Genomic DNA, 15,385 nt, shown 5'->3' on the forward strand with positions numbered 1-15,385 from the left:
GTGTCCATGTAGCAACTTCTTTTAACCTAATTCTAAAGGACGAGTAATTCCTCCTCCCTGAGGAAACGTCAGTGCGGGATGAGGAAAGAAACTGGGAGAGATTATTTCTGATTGTGATGTGTTCTATGTCTTGGTAAACCATATAGAATAATTGAATTGAAAACATTAGCAAAATGTTTGCTCCAATGCCTGTGGTCATCGGAAAATAAAAATCTTCAGTGGGATAAATAAGCAGTGTTACTTAAGCAGAAGAAATACTGGCATAGAGGTCACATCTACTGCTGGAAATTTCTCAGTTATCCACACAGTTATTACATTTTTAACGGGCAAACCAAGTCATCAATAGGTTTGGGCTGGATTCTAGAACCAAAAATGAGTATATCCTGTTAGTAATCAGGGATAAAGATTAGGTGTAGATATTGACTGAGAAGTTATCTGTTAAATTGTTTTTCCTGTTTCACAGTTTAATAATGCCATTGTTTATAAAAAAAAAAATGGAGTTATATATAGTCAAAAAAGATGGTAATTTTCTAGTCTACCTCTTACATTTTTTATTATTATAATTTTAGTCTCCAGGATGCACTATCAATCTCTGTACCTTTGCATAATGGTTGTAGAAATTTACACAAGAGGGCATTTCTTAAAAATCACTTATGAATCAAATTATCTTTTCACATGGAGAAATAACCTTAGTAATCTCCTGCAGTAAAATATGTTTTCAGTTGGAATTATACCTTATTTGGAGTAAGTGTCAATATATATTCATTGGCATTTTAATCTCTAGCCAGTTAACTTAGCCATCTACCACTAGATATGACCACCAGATTTAGTGAATAACAATACAGGATTCCCAGTGGAACTTAAATTTCTGATAAACAACAAAAATGTTTTAGTGTATCACATGCAATGTTTGGGATACATTTATGCTAAAAGACATTATTTGTATGATCAAGCCACGGTACCCAGCCTGGATGACAGAGTGAGATCCCAACAACAGCAACAGAAATGGTTGTTATTTATCTAAGATTCAGATTTCATGGGCATTGTCTATTTTTTCTGGCAACCCTAACACTATGGCATGATACAGTTCCTTATATCTATCCCATAGATGTGCAACTGAATATACTAATTTATTTGATTATGAATTTGGTGAGTTTGTGATTGTAATAATTTTACTGGCAAACTTACAGTGGGTTTAATTATTTTGTAATTTATCTGCCTTGTTAGATAATGATTTTTGTTTTTACACTTTAAAAATAGGGCACATTTTCATGTCAACTTGAAATACCGTAGCTGAAAATAATGCCTTTTATGTTTAAGTGACAGGTTTCTTATTAGACGAACATAGTGGTCAACATTATTTTGTGAAAGTAATTCATATTCCACTGCAAAAATTGTTTATCAGGGTCAGCTATGTTGGCTTTAAAATATCTTTATTTTAACTTAATGCAGTTAATTTGAGTATGTACTAATTACTGTTTGGTTTTGGTATTTTACTGATTCTTAGATTGGTATGAAACTGATTCCTAGATTTTAGGGCAAAATGAAAAATTTAATTCTTTTTTCAGGAGCCACTTTATTGAAGTATACATCCACATAACTTTATATTTACATCTTAGGATAATCTTGGAATCTAAAAAAATGAGACCCCAAAGCTGTTTGCCTTTTTTTTTTTTTTTTTTCAATGCCCTGTATAATGCAGGGTCAACATTTCAATTTACAGCCTGAGGATGTCTTCAGAGTGAATTAATAAAATTAAAAGGGTACAGCTTTCATTTTAAAAACATATATTGCTTTAGAAAAAACAAATAATTTAGCAGTACACTTCCCCTAAAATTCATAGTTAAATTCTGTTCCACAGGATTCTTTGTATTCTACTAAAGCGTATATGAGATGTGTCGTGTAGCGAAGCCAAACACATATTTAGGGTCTTCAAGCTTTTTAGACGCGTTTCTATCATGTTTTCCAAATGCAATGTAATTATATTATTTTCCTAAGAATTTCCTGTGTTGATGTTCTTTTCTAGGATTATTATCTATAACCATAGTTGTTTTTTTATAATTGATAAAGCATAATAAATCAAGTAAACATCTGCTTTAGTCATTTATTTAAGAAAAATACTTGTTTCAGTACAATAGCATAAAGGGTAGATTATAACTGTGGTTATTCTGAACAGAATTAGATACTTTATTTTTATCATCTATTGGAACAAAAAATGGGTACCTGTCAGATATTTTCAATGACAGTAATTTGAAAATAGCCAAACTTATGTGCACAAGCATGCTGTGAGCAAAACTATACCAAGTTCTTGTTGACAGTTATGTGGTTTGAACATAAACTGTTTGATAATAATTCCCATAATTTTCTGTAAGGAGTTTAACAAACTTGGCATTTGTTTATCTTCTAGATGAAATGAATGATCATCAAAGTACCCTCTCCTACATCCTAATTAACCCATCTCCAGATACCAGGATAGAGCTGAATGATGTTGTGTAAGTTGATCTTGTATCTTGTATAAAACATGTATTTTTTAGAAAACTACTGTTTATTTTTGTACTTTTATTTAGGCCATAGTTGCCTCTTATTTTTCTTATAAGTGCTTAAGTAGTCTATATCTAATTTTATAAATAAACAAATGCATTTGATATGTTATGTGTAATAATATAAAAAATATGATTGTTTTAAAAGGTATAAAATAAATAGCATGAATTCTGAATTCTGTGAGCTAATAAGTACTTGGAAAAATAAAGGAAAACATGGAAGAATAAAAGAGAAACTTCACCGAAAACCTGAAACATCCCATACTGTCTACTTCTAAATACTTTCAAGTTCCCAAAAGCCTAAGTACAACTGGTCAAACACTTAATAGAAAAAGGTCAATGGGACTAATCTGACTTCTTGAAAAATAATTATTGAACATATACAATTGTAGCACTTACCTAATGTAATTATTGAACATATACAACTGTAGCACTTACCTAATGATGTGAGATAGGAAGACTAAGACATTTTCTCTGATTGCAAAATCCTTACATTCTAATTAACAAAACTACAGTTTACACATGAAAAATTTAATAGAAATATATCATATGACTTTGTCACTAGTAAACTAAGCCTCAGTAGAGTGAGATAGTGCTTTTCTGAATTAATACAAGGAGACATTATTGAGTGGTTGGAGCAATGATAAAGAATATGAGAGTTAAACTAGACTCTGAAGGATAGATGAATGTGTGGTGGTGGAGAAGAGAGGACGTTCCAGAACAGGAGGAATGGCTTGGGAAAATGCACTACACAGGAATTCCAGGAAGTGTTTCAGTGGCAATTTGACTGGAGTAGAAATTTTGTATAGTTAGCATTTCTGTTGTAAGGTAAATGTAATGGGATTTGCCTCTGGAAAGGCCTTAGGTGACAAAATTGTGTTTAAAGTTGGCATTATCGATGATGGACAGCACTTAGACGTATGAGCAAGCATGCAGCCAGATTTTAGAAAGGGCACTTTGACAGTCGTTGGTGTAAGCCTAGGAAAGAAATTCCTTGCAATAATCTGCCCTTGAGATACCTATTCCTGTCTTGGGGGAGATCAAATGATGTTTAGCCCCAACCTAACCAACGATGAACACTTCTTAGGCTCAGCCCTTGATACGGAGACAAGTGTCTTCACTCCAGCCAGCGTCATGGTCTTCCATGCCTGGGGTCTGTCAGGAGGGACTAGACCTGGGCCTGATCTGCCTGAACTGACTGACCCTTCAAGGTGGGTCTAGGATATCCTCCAGGTCCTACATTTCTCCCTGGAGAGGGGACCAGAGGGGACTTGGGATGTCGCAAAAAAAAAAAAAAAAAAAAAAAAAAACAAGGAGAAGTCACCCAAGGCATGTGAGTTTTTTATCCCTCTGCATGGGTTGGATTTTCCAAAATCATAATTTTTAGAAGAAAGGCCAGCATTTATGGTACAAGAAGGAAGTCCAGCATTTATGGTGGAATACATAATTACATACAAGCTGGCCACACTGTGGTAGGGTCCCTCCCCGCTCATGGCCTTGGACCCTTCCACAGATTAGGTCCTGGGTTAGAGAATTGTAGAAGACAAGAGGGCAGGGCAGGAAAGATGCCTGTCCGGGCTTTAGCACAGTTCATTTCACTGGCATTTTGAAGCATTTCTGTCCAAACACAAAGCCTGCACTATTCCTGGCAGGACACACTAGGGTGGGGCGGGAGAACATGTGGTAATGAAACCAGTTAGTCAGTGTAGTCTTAATATTGTTGACAATTCTGTAAAGTTTCTTTTTATGGATATTTCTGTTTAATCGATTCCACCTTTGTTTTGAAATCCTTCCCTTTTAAGGAGAATTGTGACACTTTTGAAAAGGCTTCTGAGAAAGCCCCTTCCGTTTTTCTTTAAACCTTTAAATGACAAATCTAGGTAATTAAAGTTCTGAATTTTTCTTTTTGCTTTGTTTGTAATGAACATTTCTCTTTCAGAATAGGATTGATAGTGATAATGTTTTAATGGCAAAAATGTGATAATGTTTTAATGGCAAAAAAACATGATTTTGTGCAACTAACAAAGCTACTGCAAGGAAAATAAAACACTTCTTAACACACACACACACACAAAAGAGGATGTTTACCCAAGGAAGCTAACTATAGATCGTGTTACTGACATAAAACGAATGCCAGAGATCCACAGGTTTTGTTAGATATTAGGTCCATAGGTTAGGTTTGCGTCTGTAATCCAGCAAGCAAGCGGTAAGGTCGCAACTGGCAGGTCTGAGAGCATTCCGTGATGCGGAGCAGTCGGACCCATGCAGGAGGTTCAGAACCAAATGTAATAATACGCAGAAACTTAGAAGACTATTTGATATATTGTCAGTTTTGTGGAAGATTTTGACTGGAGTAGAAAGGCTATGATTCTTTTAAAGGAGTTCTGCAGAAAACAAGAGAATTGATTGACAGGCTGGGTTAGGGTCAGGGTGTACCTGAATGTAGGGAAACCAGTTAAAAAGCAGGTGTGGGCCGGGCGCAGTGGCTCAAGCCTGTAATCCCAGCACTTTGGGAGGCCGAGGCAGGTGGATCACGAGGTCGAGAGATCGTGACCATCCTCGTCAACATGGTGAAACCCCGTCTCTACTAAAAATACAAAAAAAAAATTACCTGGGCATCGTGGCGCGTGCCTGTAATCCCAGCTACTCAGGAGGCTGAGGCAGGAGAATTGCCTGAACCCAGGAGGCAGAGGTTGCGGTGAGCCGAGATCGTGCCATTGCACTCCAGCCTGGGTAACAAGAGCGAAAACTCCGTCTCAAAAAAATAAATAAATAAATAATAATTAAAAAAAAAAGCAGGTGTGAGGAAAAAGGACATCTGTCATAGCATTAAGATAAGGCATTGTAAAGGCAAGCCCCTTAAATAGATTTATGAAGGCAGAAAATGAGACTTGATTATTGATTTGGGATTTGAAAAAGAAGTCTAATACAGCTTTAAGGTTTCAAAAGTGTGTGATTACAAAAAGTAAACATAAGATGTTGTTTCATCAGAACAAGTCAGAACAGGGAGACAAAATTTCCAGACTGGAAAGCAGTTGTGGGGTAGTAAAAAAAAAAGAGAGATGATATGTGGGTCTAGGTATATACGTATTATTAATGAATATTGACTTTCTAATTAATTAAATTTTATTGACACGTAATAGTTGTGCATTTTTAGGGGGTACATCTGATATTTTGATACATGCATAAAATATGTAATAATCAATCAGGATAATTAGGTTAGCCATTACCCCAAACATTTATAATTTCTTTGTGTTAGGAATATTCCAAGTCTTCTTTTCCAGCTATTTTGAAATATACAATAAAGTCTTGTTATGTATAGTTGCCCTGCTGGGCTATGAAGCACTGGAATATAGTTCTTCTGTGTAACTGTAGTTTGGTTATTAATTAACCAATCCCTCTCTATCTTGCCCTCCCCATTACCTTTCCCAGCCTCTGGTAACATTCTACTTACTATCTCCATGAGATCAATTATTTTAGCTCACACATATGAATGAAAACATATGAATTTGTTTTTCTGTGGCTTATGTTCTCTAGTTCTGACTATGTTGCTGCAAATGACAGAATTTCATCATTTTTATGGATGAATAGTATTCTATTTTGTATATATACCACAAATTTTCTTGATCCATTCATTCAAATATGTTAAGTGCAAAGAGGAAATGTCTAGAAAGCATGTAGACACATAGTATTAGAACTTTTAAGATAAACTAATTTTCTATAGAAAAAAATATTTTTTAATCTTCCAGCTGAAAAAGGCTAATTAGGGAATTTTTTTCCCAAAAATATGAATACAGAAGAAAAAGTAGAAAATGAATGTTGCACTATTGAGAAGTGTTTTTTTTTTTTAGGGCAGAAACAGGAAGCTTTTCAAAAATTTATTGGCAATATACACCAGCAGGAGTAAATTAGACCCCAAATAAGTGTGAAGAGATTCCTAGAATGCACCTAAGATAGAACTATCAAGTATAATATTGCTTTATTTTGCCATCTGATAATACTAGTTAGAATGCAGGAGCATTGGGGAATCAGATGAATAAAAATATAAGCTGGTAGAATTAAGTCACTGTCAAAAATTGTATCTGATGGTGCTATTTAATTTATACAGGACTTCAAGTGAGAGGAGAACATATTTAAAATGCACTTGGATTTCCTTCATGTAGTATATTGGTACAATAAAATAAAGCTGTTCTTTTTTCTTAGCATCCATATTTATATGTCTTTTTTCTTTTAAGTTCATAAGAACACATAAGTTTTTTTAAATATCTAATCTACTCATATTAATTCCAGCCTTCTTATACCTGTTTTTCAAATAATTGTGTTAACTATATAGAATTTTAAAAATTATGCATACCTTATTTGTATTTTATAATGAATTATATTTCTTTTTTTTTTTTTTTTGAGACAGAGTTTAGCTCTTGTTACCCAGGCTGGAGTGCAATGGCGCGATCTCGGCTCACTGCAACCTCTGCCTCCTGGGTTCAGGCAATTCTCCTGCCTCAGCCTCCTGAGTAGCTGGGATTACAGGCACGCGCCACCATGCCCAGCTGATTTTTTGTATTTTTAATAGAGACGGGGTTTCACCGTGTTGACCAGGATGGTCTCGATCTCTTGACCTCGTGATCCACCCGCCTCGGCCTCCCAAAGTGCTGGGATTACAGGCTTGAGCCACCGCGCCCGGCCTGAATTAAATTTCTTAAGATTAATACAAGTATTTCCCAGAACAGTTTTTGACATAATGTTCAAAGAAAATATTGCTAAACTTTTGAGTCTATGAACATGTCCTATTGTTTATGTTTATAATTTCAAATAATTTTCAGTCTTTTAGAAATAAAATATGTATGTCCCAACATGGACAGGTAAAGTAGACATAATTTGCAGTTAATTTTCTGCCTTTTAGATATTTTTTATTAGTTTTAATCTAAAACATCAACTTGACTGCTATTAAGAAAATTAAAAAAGCTTTATTACACCATTGCAGTGATCTGTATTGATGGCACTGAGATAATTAAATTTCAGGAGAACCGAATAATGATGAATTATCACTTGAAAGATGGCAACCATGACAAATAATATATAAAAACACAGTTTAAGAAATTTGCTTTATTGCACTCATAGGTTTTGTAGTGATAATAATTGGAAAAGGAGCTTTTACGACTACCTCAATGAATTTAGAGGATAGTGTAATATACTGTTATCTTTTATGTTTTTCTAAAAATTCACTGTTGAAAGTTCATTTTAAATGAAGAAGCAACATTAACTTGATACAAAGAATAATAAATCACTAGATGATATGGTATTAAAAAGTATAATGTGCACTTAGTTTTCTTCATCAATCTACAATGCTGTTGATGTTTAATGCAGTTTTAAAGCAGTGTGCATGGATGACAAAATCCAGTTAATAGATCCAAGGACACTTATCTCAACTTTTATTTATTCAAAGAAAATAGACTCAGTGTTTTTGATTGCCTTTTCTGTTTTTCATTAAGGAGTATATTTCATGAATTTTTCCCTTTAGTTTTTTAAAACAAAAGTACAATCTTTAATTATTAGAGTTCCCACTTTTTAATAGTTTTCCTGTTCATTTTATATACTTCCTCTTAAAATTATTACAGAAGTAGGAAATACTTACTTCGTTTGCACTTGGAACATTACCTTCTTACAATGCCGTGTTGCATGTATGTATTTTCCTTCTCTCATTTTCAAAACCTCAGTGGCTTCCTGCTGCCTTCGGAACACAAATTGAAACTACTTATTGTGAAACTTAAGGTCTTTCCTTACCAGGTTCCTACCTTTGTTTCTGACTTTACCTACAATGACTTAGCAGTTTTCTAAAGTCAAACTTGTTTCTAAGCACATCAGAAACATGCGTCCTCTGTGGTCTCCATTATCAACGTTCGGGATCACCTCCCGTTCTTCCTCCTAAATCTTCTCTGAAGCCTGGAAAGGCACGTTCAACCCAACCCCTCAATAAAGGATTTCCTAATTCTCTCTGTTGTTCTTTATCACTTCATAGGATGTTTGAAATTTCTTTCTTTTTTTCATTATATCTGCTTCATAAATTATACTCTAATCTTCTGCAGGACAGAGTTCAGGTTTTGTGATTTTTTTTTTTTTAATTCTAAGGTGTTGGCCGGGCGCGGTGGCTCAAGCCTGTAATCCCAGCACTTTGGGAGGCCGAGGCGGGCGGATCATGAGGTCAAGAGATCGAGACCATCCTGGTCAACATGGTGAAACCCCGTCTCTACTAAAAATACAAAACATTAGCTGGGCATGGTAGCATGTGCCTGTAATCCCAGCTACTCAGGAGGCTGAGGCAGGAGAATTGCCTGAACTCAGGAGGCGGAGGTTGCGGTGAGCCGAGATCGTGCCATTGCACTCGAGCCTGGGTAAGAAGAGTGAAACTCCATCTCAAAAAAAAAAAAAAGCTAAGGTGTTAGCATAGTTTCCTACAGGTGCTCAAGAAGCAGACCCTGAAGATATTCAGGCATAACTCAGAGATACTGCAGGATAGGTTCCAGATTACCATGATAAAGTAAATACTTCAATCAAGTGAGTCACTTGAAATTTTTGGTTTCCCAGTACATACAAAATTTACGTTGGCATTATACTTTTAGTCTAGTAAGTATGCAAAAGCAAAGCATTGGGTCTAAAAATTTACTTGATTAAAAAATAGTTCATTGCTTAAAAATGCTGGCAATCATCTGAGCCTTCAAGGAGTCATACTCTTTTTGTGGGCAGAGAGTCTTGCCTCAATGATGACAGCTGCTGACTCATCAGGGCAGTGGTTACTGAAGGTTGGAGTGATGTGGCAATTTCTAAAAATAAGACAAGTGGTTTGCTGCATTGATTGACTCTTTCCTTCATGAAAGATTTATCTGTAGCATGTGATACTCTTTGATAGCATTTTACCCTCACTGGAACTTTTTTCAAAACTTGAATCAATCCTTTCATACCATGCTGCTACTTGTCAACTAAGTTTATGTAATAATCTAAATTCTTTATAGTCATTTCAACAATGTTCATAGCATCTGCATCAGCAGTAGATTTCATCTTGGGAAACCAATTTCTTTGCTCATCAATAAGAAGCAACTCATTCATTCAAGTTTTGATCTGAGATTGCAGCAATTCAGTCACGTCTTCAGGCTCTACTTTTAATTCTAGCTCTCTTGCTATTTCTGTCACAACTGAAGTTACTTCCTCCACTGAAGTCTTGAACTCCTTGAAGTCATTGATAAGGGTTGAAAACAACTTCTTTCAAACTTCTGTTAATGTTGCTTTTTCGACCTCCGCCTATGAATCATGAACATTGCGATTGCTCTTTGATCCACAGGCTGCAGAACAGATGTGTTAGCCAGCATGATACAACACTAATCTCCATCAGAGCTCTCCGGCGATGAGGTGCCTTATCAAGGGGCAGTAGTATTTTGAAAAGAATCTTCTTTTAAGCATTAGGTCTCAACAGTGAGCCTAACATATTCAGTAAACTGTGCCTTAAAGAGATGTGTGACAAGTCAAGCTTTGTTTTACCATTTATAGGGCACAGGCCAACTAGATTTAGCAGAATTTTTAAGTGTCCTAGGATTTCCAGAATGGTACATAAACAATAGCTTCAACTCAGAGTCACCAGATGCATTAGCCCTACGAAGAAAGTCGGCCTGTCTCTGAAGCTTTGAAACAAGGCTTTGTCTTCTCCTCTCTAGCTATGAAAGCACTAGATGGCACCTTTTTCCAATAGAAGGCTGCCTCCCGAATTGAAAATTCATTGTTTAGCCACCTTCATCAGTGATATTAATAGTTAAGAGTTTTGATAACTTGCTGTATGCTCTCCATTAGCAATGACTGCTTCACCTTGCATTTTATGTTATGGAGGCGACTCCTTAAGCTTCGTGAGCTAACCTCTGCTAGCTTTCAACTTTCCTTCCATAGTCTCTTCACCTCCCTCACCTTTCAGAAAATTGAAAAGAAGTAGAGCATCACTCTGGATTTGGCTTCAGGTAATGTAGCTGGCTAGATCTTCTTTCCAGACCACTCATATTTTTGCCATCTCAGCAGTAAGCCTGTTTCCCTTTTTTTTTTTTTTAATCAATTTTGTATTCACTGGAGTAGCACTTTTAATTTCTTTAGGAACTTTTCCTTTGCATTCACAACTTGGCTAACTGGCGCAAAAGGCCTAACTACCAGCCTGTATAAGCTTTTGATGTCCCTTCCACACGAAGTTGAATCATTTCTAGCTTTTGATTTAAAGTGAGACATAAGACTCTTCCTTTCACTTGAACACTTAGAGATCATTTTTGGGTTATTACCTTATCTAACTTTAATATTTTTGGGTCTTGGGTGGTGGAGGAGAGGGAGAGAAGGTCGAGGGAACAGCCAGTTGGTGGAGTGAACACCAACTTTATTGATTAAAATTACTTTCTTATGTGGCTGCAGTTATTGGTATCTGAAAACAATGACAGTAGGAACATCAGCGATTACTGATCACACGTCACCATAACAGATATAAGTACAGTGGTAAAAGTTCAAGTTACAAAAATGTGACACAGAGACCCTAAGTGAGCACCTGCTGTGGGGAAAGAATGTCTCCAGTAGACCTGCTTGATGCAGGGTTGCCACAAACCTTCCCTGTAGCAGCAATGACATATTGGCAAAGTGCAACCAAGTGAAAAGCAGCAAAAGTACTGTATGCCTGCACATCGTCTGACAGTCTGAAGTAAGATAGCGCTCTTGCAACAGATTCTCACGTTAATGGAATGTTTGAGTTTGGCAGATAAACAGTTTTCTATTTATTAGCAGAATTAATTAAGGATTATTCTCTATACTTTAGTGTTATCACCATAACCTGAATTTTAAATGCATAATTTTTCAGCTAATTTAAACATTATACATTATATTCACTGTAACATTCATTAAATTGTTAATTTCATAATTCATAAAATATTTAAATTGAAAAGACTATAGAAATTGTTTATATCAATTTTCTAATTTTTTTTTTTTTTGAGACGGAGTTTCGCTCTTGTTACCCAGGCTGGAGTGCAATGGCGCGATCTCGGCTCAGCGCAACCTCTGCCTCCTGGGTTCAGGCAATTCTCCTGCCTCAGCCTCCTGAGTAGCTGGGATTACAGGCACGCGCCACCATGCCCAGCTAATTTTTTGTATTTTTAGTAGAGACAGGGTTTCACCGTGTTGACCAGGATAGTGTCAATCTCTTGACCTCGTGATCCACCCGCCTTGGCCTCCCAAAGTGCTGGGATTACAGGCCTGAGCCACTGTGCCCGGCCCAATTTTGTAATTTTTTGAGTGACAAACATGAGACAAAGAACAGTTAAGTAATGGAAGAAGGATGGCTAAAATGTAGATCTCCTTCATAGAAAAATGGCCAAAGCAAGGGATAATAAGTCAATAGCATACTAAGTCATAAAACTTTGATGTGATGAAAGTGTTGAAATTGATCATAATTAAAAGATAATGGTGCTTGACAGCCAAAATGCACAGGGAAAAAGAGGAGGAAGAAGAAAAATAATAGTGCTTGATCCATCAGCATTCATCATCATCATCTTCTCAGGTCTGAAAATGGTATTAGCAGTGCCAAGTTGTAAGGCCAGCTAAACAGTAAGTTCTGCCACCAGTGTTGTATGCAGGTTAGGTAATCTGGAAACTAAACAAATAAAGTAGAAATATAAACTGTCGGTGTGAATTAATATTGCCTATATTTACTATTGCAAAGTTATTATTATTTTTTTTTATTAGATACTTAATTAGACCAGATCCACTGGCCTACCTTCCGAACAGTGACCCCAGTCGAAGAAACAGCATCTGCAATGTCACCGGTCAAGACGCTCGGGAGGAAACTCAACTTTGATAAAAATAAAATGAGAAACTTTTTCCTGCAAGGATCTTGCTTGAAACCACAAAAGTGTTGCTGGCATGAAAGAAACTAGATGGAAATATATGTAGTTTTCTCATATTTAAAAACATAATCTTTTCTCTTAGAAGTATAGATTATTTAGAAACTTAATGTACTACTTACTGGTACTCTCCCTATTAATATTTGAAGGACGTCAGTGGAATAAGTTTGAAAAGTGATATTAAAATACAGATATTTAAATCTGACATTTAATTGTTTTATAGTAATCCAAACTATATGAAACCAATTTTAAAAATTATTAAGGTTCTATGAAGTTGACAAAATCTAACTATATTTGTTGCATCACAGTGGACACAGAATGTTGCTGCCCCTCTTAAAAATTAAATGTGCCATATTATATTCTTTAAACTCACTGTTTTACAAAGTTGAGCTCATCATAAATGTCTGGTCTTCTCTACATAGAGATTAACTAACAAACTTGTGTGGCTGACTTTTGTGTAAGAATCATAGTTTGCTTTAGAATACAAATCTTTAAGTCATTTTAACGTTTTTTGTCTGCCTTATGATATAAAAATATTTATCTTAGAATTTGAGATGTCATAGCATGTTTTATTACACTGAAGTAACTAAAACATAAATGAAAAGAAACACTAGGTTCCTGCACTTTTTGGTAACTTTATGTCTAGCAAACATTTTATGCCAAGAACAGCATACTCTAAAGCAAATATCTATTATTCTCCTAAAAGAATGCCTAGCATAGAGAAAATACTTAATACACATTTGTTGACTTAAATTTAATTCAAGGATTGAAACATTAACTGGATTTCTTGAAATATGTAGTAATGATTGGCACTAGACTCTTGAGCTTTATCATGTTTCATGTATTTATATAGTAAATTTCATTAGAAAAATACTTTTAAAATTGACAGAAGATAATTTTTAAAGATAATTTATACCTTTTATGAACCCCAAAGACACTTCAAAACTTTAAAAGTCCTTCTTATGTCTTTGGTAATGAAACAATAACACTGAAAAAAGATTGTATTACAGATTTTGGCTTAATTTTGAAATTATATGAGCTATATTTTAACATTATGAGAGAAAAGCGTAAAACAAGAATAGGTAGTTCTTGGCTTTTAACATTAATACAAATCATGTAGAATTTGATTTATAAATTTATATATAAATTGACCGTTGATAACACCAATTTTTTACCTGTATTGTGTTTTCTCCCTAGAGAAATAGATCAAAAAAGCATAAGAGAATGCATACATAGTTTTCTAGGTAGTGGAAGTGTGTTAAAATGTGTCTTATAAAGGAAACATTGGTAAATTTAAATTATACTCTTCTAATTTTGTATTTTTTAGTTTTTGAATTTGGCATTGAGTTTAATTCAACAACAAAGAATACGTAGAAGACTAGAAAGGGACATTTTTGCCTTTCTTTCCATAATGACACAGATGAACTTAAAGAGTAAGAAAAAATTTTAAGATATTCTAATGTTCTCTCAATAATTCTACAGAAATAAAATTGTAAAGTGCAATGTGAAATCAAAGATTGTAGTCCTGGTATAATTTGACTTGGAGACTATGAAATGCCTTTTTTCTTTTGAGTATTTTACATTATCCATATTTTAGAATAACAAGAACTCCAAGAATTACCCCTAAAACAGAGATCCTGCATTTAATCTACTTTGATCACAGAAGTAGAATTTATGACAGGTTAGCTAAAATTGGGAGCATGCCTTAAAACTTAAAGATTGTATGCATATATGTGTATATGTTATAAACATGTGAAATATATTTGACACACACATTCACATATAAATTGTTAAAAACTGAAGGCAGAATGGAACTAATATATATGTAACAGAGAAAAATAATACATTTAATGAACTTGTTTTATATTTGCATATCAAGAGTCAAGTATGATGTTTAAGTTAACCTTTTTTACTTCATTATTTTTAGGATTAAATGTAAGATTTTACAAATCTTTTATTTCCCCACAAGATTTGATGTTTGGTATTTTTGCATTATGACAGTTGTCAAGACTAGGATTTTAAGCTAGGATATGATTATATTTCCTATATAATTAAAAATTTTGTTTCATAAATTTTAAGATAATTATTTTTGACTATGAACATTAGTCCAAATTTAATATTTGACACAGTTCATACCAGCTTGCTACAATAATGATAATTTATTAGCCTTTCTCTTATTTAAAGAATAAAAACATGTTTATAAAAGACTTTTAATGAACTGTTGCCTTTTTAAAATAATTATACTTGCACAAGAAAATAAAATATAAAGTCAGTAATAGCCCTTGCAGCCCAATGGGAATTGATTCTGTTTATTGGTCTGTACCATTTTGCTACCAGTTACATTGAACTGCTTTAAAATGAATAATAAAATTATTTCTAATGATGAAAACTCTTGATTTTTTTTTTTTTTTTTTTTTTTGCCAAAACTTCAGTTGCTTAGATAAATTATGTTCTGGAACTATAAAATTCATTTGTTGCTTTTATATTTTAAACCCAAAATAAATATGGAAGTGATCTCATTGGAAAACGTAGTGATAAATAAACTTCTGTTGAATTATGTCTTAATAGATTCTGAATAGTTGCACCATGTCAGAAAAGAAGTGAGGAGGGAAAGAGAGTTGAGATGGTAGGAAATTAACAATGGGAAGAAAGGGGGCAAGAAGAAAACAGAAGGTAAGAAAAAAAATAAACCTTAGTGAAGGTGGCAGAAGAGACATATATTTTACAACACAGAATAATATCACAATATGCTAATTTAAGAGTCAGAGAAGCACTGGTTAGAGAAAAGAAAAAACAGTTTTTAACGCAAAGAGGGACCTCCAGTTCCAGGCAGTTCTTCCAGTTCCACCCATTTCTTCCTGTTCCTCCTGCTAAACACAACTACCCTCCTATATACTGTGTATAAATCAGGCCTGTGAAGATTCTGAACAGAGCAAA

The 15,385-nt window shown here is 34.5% G+C and overlaps 1 protein-coding gene across 8 annotated transcripts in view; it reads left to right on the plus strand.

Moving 5' to 3' along the window:
* Positions 1 to 14,837, plus strand: part of KCNT2 (potassium sodium-activated channel subfamily T member 2) — a 436,518-nt gene extending 421,681 nt beyond the window's left edge. For all 8 annotated transcript variants that reach the window (XM_074389701.1, XM_074389699.1, XM_074389705.1 and 5 more), the window contains 2 exons: positions 2,408 to 2,492; positions 12,291 to 14,837. In XM_074389701.1, coding sequence (XP_074245802.1) covers positions 2,408 to 2,492; positions 12,291 to 12,402 — 197 coding nt within the window. In that variant the 3' untranslated portion in view covers positions 12,403 to 14,837. The remainder of the gene's footprint in view (positions 1 to 2,407; positions 2,493 to 12,290) is intronic.
* The last annotated feature ends 548 nt before the right edge of the window (positions 14,838 to 15,385 follow it).

The sequence above is a fragment of the Saimiri boliviensis genome, chromosome 19 (genome assembly GCF_048565385.1).
Source record: "Saimiri boliviensis isolate mSaiBol1 chromosome 19, mSaiBol1.pri, whole genome shotgun sequence".
Taxonomy (NCBI): Eukaryota; Metazoa; Chordata; class Mammalia; order Primates; family Cebidae; genus Saimiri; species Saimiri boliviensis.